General features: G+C 40.9%; 1 protein-coding gene across 2 annotated transcripts in view; it reads right to left on the bottom strand.

Annotated features, from left to right (window-relative positions):
- Positions 1 to 7,664, bottom strand: part of Il13ra1 (interleukin 13 receptor, alpha 1) — a 70,351-nt gene that overhangs the window by 22,014 nt on the left and 40,673 nt on the right. For both annotated transcript variants that reach the window (XM_013019690.1, XM_013019691.1), the window contains exon 5: positions 1,629 to 1,816. In XM_013019690.1, the coding sequence (XP_012875144.1) occupies positions 1,629 to 1,816 (188 nt within the window). The remainder of the gene's footprint in view (positions 1 to 1,628; positions 1,817 to 7,664) is intronic.

The raw sequence follows: 7,664 nt of genomic DNA, 5'->3' as shown, positions 1-7,664 counted from the left end.
ATCAGAAAGAATGACATTGCCCCATTTGTTAGGAATTGGAAAGACTTGGAAAAATTATATTAAGTGAAGTAAGTCAGGCCCAAAGAAACATAGGTCCCATGGTTTCACTTATTTGCAATAACTAGTATATGTCTGAGAAAAGCAAAAATGGTCAGATAAGTTAATGTTAGGCTAAATGAACCCCAAGATAAGGATTCAAATGGTTTTTCTTTCTTGTGATTGTTTCTAACATATTTATAAGATGATTTCTTTGTTGCTTTGTATGTCCCTCCCACACAGTATAACCCCTGTTTTCACTGTATTTGATGCTGGTATACTTTGTGGAGGGGAAGGGAAAAAACCAAATCTTTTAAATAGGGATACAGGTGGACCCATTGAGACATTATGTTGAAAAAGGAACTTTACAACTTTGGCAGGGGTGGGGGGGTGGGAGGGAGATGGGAAGGGATGGGAAGGGGAAACAAAGGAGGAGGCAACAATGCTTGATAAGAAATGTACTCATTACCTTGGCCATGTAATTGTAACCCCTGTACGACATTTTCACAATAATAATAATAATAATGAAGTCTGCCTTTGGTTTCCTCTTAAATATTATTCTGCTTCCAGACTTGAAAGCCTTCATGTAATGAGTTCTTTACCAGTAAATCATCTGTATACCATCTAATCAGAATCTGAGCTTCAACAAATAAACTGCTATTTTGCTTTAGAGATTTACAAAACATTTTATATACTTTATATAATTTGAACTTTGTGACAAAGTCTTTGGGGCCAAATGGGGCTACATAGTCCATTTTACAGATAAGAAATATGAGTTTATATGTCAGAGGAACTAGTATCTCAAAAGATGAGGCCTTTAACAGACCAGAATTCAGCTAGTGTCTGAGGTATGTTTATCTGGGCTGTTCTGATTAGTCAGTGCCTATGCTGCACAGTGTTAAATAGTTTGGGATGGGGTGTAACAGTGGTAGATGTACCCAGCATTCTGAAGGCTTCGGGTCAACCCTCAGCATCTCTGATTATACCACCTTCGATCTAAACTTTTTCTAACTGGGACAGATTACTCAGTAACTATATAATCATATGAGCATCATCCTTTCAAGTAAAAATGTGAAAAAGAGACTTTATCTTAAGAATGAGGCAGCCTGCATTGTAATCCTAGTTTTACAACTATTTGCTCTTAAGTTTCAGCCTAAGTAAACAAAGATAAAGCATCTGACACAAATGTTGAACAGAATTTCCAAACTTGCTTCTTTAATAAAGGATCTAGGCTAGGCACTGGTGGCTCACACTTGCAATCCTCCTAGCTATTCAGGAGGCTGAGATCTAAGGTTCCTGGTTCAAATAAAGCCTGGACAGAAAAGTCTATGACACACTTATCTATAATTAACCAGAAAAAGATAGAAGTGGAGATGTGGCTCAAGTGGTACAGTGCCAGCCTTGAGGGAAAAAGCCAAGCACAAGGCCCTGAGTCCAAGCCATTCTACATGAACAAAATAAGGGCCTACCAAAGAATAGTTTACATAAATTTAGTCTGCTTCAGGAAGATGGTAAAATTACCATTTAAAAAATTGTTCAAAAGATGTAACACACTTTTATCCGTACCTTTACAGAGGGCTTCTAAAACTTACCATGGGATGTTAAAGGCACTATAATAAAGGATGGTCTAATTTTTCCTGCATTATCCTTGACCATTATTTGGACACTATGTTGTTCAAAACTGGAATCCTTTCCTTTAGCCAGATCAAAGGAACAATCAATGTGTTGACCTTTTCTATCGATGTTCTCACATTGAAGAATTTTTCCCAGGCTTCTGTGCCTATAAGACAAAATGCATTGTTTTGAATAAGGTTAAGGGATATGGGGAGATTTTAAAGTACATGTCAATGAAAAGCAATATTTGCAACAAGGCACAAAAGCTTTAAGAAAATGCTATTTTATCATGTGGCCGATTGTATACTCTAGAAGAAAAGACTGGTCTTTGTTGATAAGAAACTGGTAGTAACCATAGCTATGGAAACTACAGGAATCCTGACCTCCTTTGATGAGGGAAGACATTCTGAACCAAGAGAAGTTTCACATTCTTGAAAATACTGTGTATTGAATTCATGGTTCCTCTCTGGTCTCCTCTTCCTGCTCCTTCATTTTCTTCACTTATTCCTCTCCTTCTCCTCTCTTCTCAAGAGGCTCATGAATACATTCTTTTCTATTTTTGATTCCCTCATCTTACTCATCTCAGTGTGTGTGTGTGTGTGTGTTTCATATGCATGTGTGTCAATTGTGGAGCTTAAAATGAGGGTCAGAGCACTGCCCCTGAGCTTCTTTTGCTCCACTTCTGGCCTTTTGGTCGTTTATTGGAGATAAGAATCTCATGGAGGGCTGGGAAGGTGGCTCAGTGGTAGAGCGCTTGCCTTGCATGCCTGAGGCCCTGGGTTCGATTCCTCAGCACCACATAAGCAAAAAGAAAAAAAAAAGAATCTCATGGACTTTCCTGCCTGGGCTGGCTCTGAACCATAACCCTCACATCTCAGCCTCCTAAGTAGCTAGGATTGCAGGTGTAAGCCACCCACCCAGCTTCATTCCAGTATTTTACTCCCACCACTCTAATTTGTATTCTGGAGATTCCTAGTCTTGACCTTCCATCTCACAGCTAGTCTCAGATTTCTTACCGTTCCATGTGAGTGCTCCACTCTTGCCTCATAGTCCATATTCAAAACAGATCACACACCCTTCCCCACCACGTTGCCTTTTCTTCCAACCTTCCCATTTCCATCACTCAGAGCTCATCTTCTCTAGCTCCTTAGATACTTAAAAATTACCTTTTGACTTCTTTCTATCACCAATTCTGTTTGCAAAGTTGCTTGGAGTCTCATCTTTTGTGATCTTCCCATTGCCCACACCCTAATTCATGATCTCACTGCTTCAGGCTTCATGTCCTTGCCAGATAGACCTCTCTGATCTTCATTATTAGTGCCCTCTGATTCCTGCCAGATCAATGTTCCGGAACACAATGGTTTTCTGTGTGTTCTCCAACATAGGGCTTTCAATGTCTTCTGTAAGTGATACTGCTTGTATCTCACTCCTCATTTCACTCCTACAAGTACTTTTCATAATGACCATCAGCCCCTAATCTGGTGCAGTAAGGCAGAGTGTGCTTATTACATTTTCTGTGTAGGCTATCAGAGTAGTCTGTTTCTTAGTAAATGTCAAAAGACAGAGTTAAGCCTTACATCATCAGCCACAATGGGAATTGTGCAAAAATTCTGCAGAAAAGATAATTAAAGAAAAATGAACATAGCAGAGTTCCAAAGCTTTGACCTTTGACCTCAAAATCATCTGTAGCAAGTTAAAATGCTGGTTCCTAGCCAGGAACTACTGGAGGTTCATGCCTATAATTTCCATTACTCAGAAAGGCTAAGATTCAGAGGATGCTAGTTCAAGGCTGACCTGGGCAGAAAAGTCCATGAGGCTTCATCTCCAGATAACAAGCAAATATCTGGCCTGGAGGCATGGTGCAAGTGGTAGACACATGTGAGAAAGCAAGCTAAACAAGTTTACACATCAGAGAAATTTTGTTTTTGGTCCGGTCATGAGGCCTGAACTCTAGGGCCTGGGCGCTGTCCCTCAGCTCTTCAGCTCAAGGCTAGTGCTCTACCACTTGAGTCACAGCACCACTTCCAGTTTTTTTCTTTTTTGCTTATGTGGTGCTGAGGAATCAAACCCAGGGCTTCATGCATGCAAGGCAAGCTCTCTACCACTGAGCCACCTTCCCAGCCCCAAGCTAAACAAGTTTAAAGACTTCAGTTCAAATCCCTGTACTACCTCCCAAAATTCCTGGTTCCTTAAACTCCCCAAGATCTGATTTAGAAGGTTTTCCCTAGGTCTAAAAATCAGCATTTGGACGGAATTCTGCTGCAAATCAAGGGTATTTTTGCAGTACTGGCAATTAAACCCAGGGCAACCTAAAAAGTCATGCACTCAGCCACGTAAAGCCTTAAACACTTAGATCTAATGCATTTGCTCCTAGAGAGACTGAATAAAGAAATGCTTTAATACTGAAAATATTCTTTTCCTTCAAGAGATATTACAAGCTTGCCACTGGAGGCTCATGCCTGCAATCCTAGCTACTTAGGAGGCTGAGATCTGAGGATTATGGTTCAAAGCCAGCAAAAAAAAAAAAAAAAGATGACAGTCTTGCAGAAGTCTGTCATCTCCAAAAAAGTACCAAAAAATCTAAAGGTGGATGTAGAGTGTGAGCCTTGAGCAAAAGAATCTCAGGAACAGTGCCTAGGCCTTGAGTTCAAGTCCCAGGACTAGCACCAAAAAAAAAAAAAAGAAAAAGAAAAAAGAAATAGGTATCTTACCAAACCTTTTCTACTAGTTGCAGGTCTCCATACTTATGATATAAAACTGTTTTAAAATTATTATCATGAATGGTTTTTGAATCATACAGTCCTGGAATATTTTCCACTCACAGAAATAGAAACTAAAGACACTAAAGCTCTTTTCCCTTACATAACTAAAGAAAGCTAAGTAAAAAAAGTATTTTAAAAAAATGAAAGAGGCTGAGATCTGAGGATCATGGTTCAAAACTAGCCCAGGCAGGAAAGTCCATGAAACTCTTATCTCCAATCAACCACTCAGAAAAACCAGAAGTAGCGCTGTGGCTCAGGTGGTAGAGCGCCAGCCTTGACCTGAAGAGTTCAAACACCACAACCAACCAAAAAAGAAAAAAGAAAGGAATCTTCTGATAGGCACTCTTTTAGCTCCCTTGTTCTTTTCATATATAGTCACATTTAAAAATGTAAAGCTATTTCGTTGTAATTTGCAAACACTAAAAGGGAAAACATTGGCTTTGAGCAGACAATCTTTAGGAACTTTTCTGTGAATGATTTGAAGAGAAATACAAGCTAGCAGGTGATTCTTATGAAAATTCCCACTTAGAATTCTAGTGAAGAATCCCACTAGAGACAGGAGAAGGAATTGGAAAAATTGAAGACTAGGCTTCCAACTCTGAAGAGACTGATATGGTAGGGGGGGGAAAACTCCCTAAAATTCATCACCCTGGCTAGTCTGGAGCTATTCAGGTCAGGTTCCTTTTAATGCCAGACTATCCCTTTGAGAACTTAAGTCACTGCCCTGGCAGGCTTGAAATAATTATTCTGAATTCAAAAATTGACTGTATATCTTCTGGTTGGAGATTGGGGGAAATAGTCTTTATCAAGTTTTGTGGTATAATTTACACCCAACCCTAAACCCTTTCTAGATGCTTGAGAATGAATACATATGGACTCCCTGCTTTTGTGATTTTGATTGGAGGGTTTCTCTGTCTAGGGGAGAGCCAGGGTGGGAAGACATATGGGATTCATGCCAATTCTGGGTGGTGAAGGGAGAGGCCCTTACTGCATGTTGATTCTCTGCAAGGGAGTGGGAATAAAACACCCAAAACAACTACTATGTATGGAGTACTTACTATACATGATACCAGTTAATCACAGCACTATTACCACTATCCCCACTTTCATATTTATAAACTATGGCTCAAAGACTTGCCTCAAATTACATGACTAGTAAGGAAGAGAACCAGGATTGGATCCTAAGCACTGTGGCTCTAAAAAGAATGAGTTGTGGAGTGGCGGGGGAGGGGGAGCAGAAGTTACAGAATGTATACCAATATCTGTGCTATCAAATTAAAGAACCACACATTTCCAAAAAAAACTGGCTAGTGAGATTGAGCTGTTGAATTTTAATTTAAATGAAAATGTAAAAAGCCACATGCTGCTAGCAGATTCCATATTAAACAGGACAAGGGTACAGTGTGGGAAGGTACTCTGTTGATAACTGGCTTTGGGAATGTGTGAAATAGGTAGAATCTTTGCTATCTTTACCCCAGTCTTAGACACTAGTAAACCAACACTTTGTAGCTTGCTTCTTTTTTCTTTTTAACCTGGTCCTGGGGCTTGAATTTGGAGGCTGGGCAATATCCCTGAGCTTCTTTGTGCTCATGGCCAGTGCTCTATCACTTGAACCACAGTGCCACTTCCAGGTTTTTCTGTGATTAATTGGAGATAAGAGTCTCACAGTCTTTCCTGCCTGGGCTGACTTTGAAGTTCAATCCTCAGATCTCTGACTCCTGAGTATTATAAGCATGAGCCACCGGCACCCGGCCAGATTACTTCTTGAGCCAGTCCCAATTGTACACCAAGACTATGCCTTGCCAAAAGGCATCAACAGAGGGCTGAAAGCCAGCTCAAGCACTATCTGCTGTCAACTGTGGAGCAAGAGTCCATATCAGCTCAATTCAAACTGCTCAATTCAGTTTTTTTCCCCCAATTCATTTACCCCAGGGAAGCCTTCTATGCAATTTGAACTGAGACTTGGTTTGGGTAAATCCATCCTCGAGACACTTCGCTATTTTCCTTTATTAGAATTCTCCTCAAGGACTAGGCCACCTTTCCTACTTGCAATGATACCCCGATTCTAACAGTCTGGCTACTCGCCTACACAGTCTGCCATGCAATGACGTAGAGTTTTAAGATTTCCTTAATCCTAATATAGACTCAGCCTCTTTAAAGGACTTCCCTGTGGTTTTACCCATGATGACTCTGAGTGCTAATAACAAAATAAACATAGGGATGCTATCAAGTCCAAAGACACCTTAAAGCCTGCAGGAACAGCTATCCCCAAATTTCACGACAGCACTAGGTTAACCTTAGGCTTCATTTTTTGCCCACTCACTAGCAAGCCTTCAGGGAGCCAGAGCTATGCAATCCTCTGATTCCTCAACTATAAATGTCCTGAGGTGCCTAGACACCCTAAGTCATCACAACCCTGGAATGTTCTCTAGCTTTTGGATCCTAACTAATAGTTCATAGCTGATTTATGGGACACCTACCATGTATGTCATAAGACACAGTCCCTGCTCTCAAAGAAGATTGAAGTCTGTGGAAGGCTCCCACTAAGTAAACAGGAAATGACAACCCAATGTGCTGAGCAACAGAACATGCAGTAAAAGGTGCTGTGGGATATAGAAGGGCAGGTCTCTGGACTTGAGAGGTCAGGGAAGGCATTCTACAGAGGAAGGACATCTGAGCTGAGCTGAGGACAAGGAAGAGGCAATGGGGGAAAGGCTAAGGCATGGGATTGCAAGGAGACAAAATGTTCCCACTATTCGGTGAGAACATTCTGCTTGAATTCCTCTCTTGACTGAGTGTCTAAAGAGCCAATTTGAGGAACTGAAAGAAGTTCGATGTGGGCTGGACAGTAGGCAGAGTGAGAGGAAGGGAATAAGATGGGGCTAGAGAGATTGACAAGGGTCAGGTCATAAGTAGGTTTGTTTGTCCTGTTGAAGAATGGATTTTATCACCGAAGGGTTTAAGGAAAAGAACAATAAACTGGGAGAATAACAGGTACAAGAAGTGGGCCAGGAAAAAAAAGAAAGAAAAAAAGTAGGTGAGCCAGGAGCCAGTGGCTCACACACGTAATCCTATTCAGGAGGTTGAGATCCGAGGCTTGTAGTTTGAAGTCAGCCTAAGCAGGAAAGGCCATGAGAATCTTATCTCTAGTAAATTGCACACACACACACACACACACCCTCAAAGCCAGAAGTAGAGCTGTGGCTCAAGTGGTAGAGTGCTAGTTAGACACACACACACACACACACACAC

This window comes from Dipodomys ordii, unplaced genomic scaffold (genome assembly GCF_000151885.1).
Source record: "Dipodomys ordii isolate 6190 unplaced genomic scaffold, Dord_2.0 Scaffold47, whole genome shotgun sequence".
NCBI lineage: Eukaryota > Metazoa > Chordata > Mammalia > Rodentia > Heteromyidae > Dipodomys > Dipodomys ordii.
This window is presented reverse-complemented; position numbering and strand designations above follow the sequence as displayed.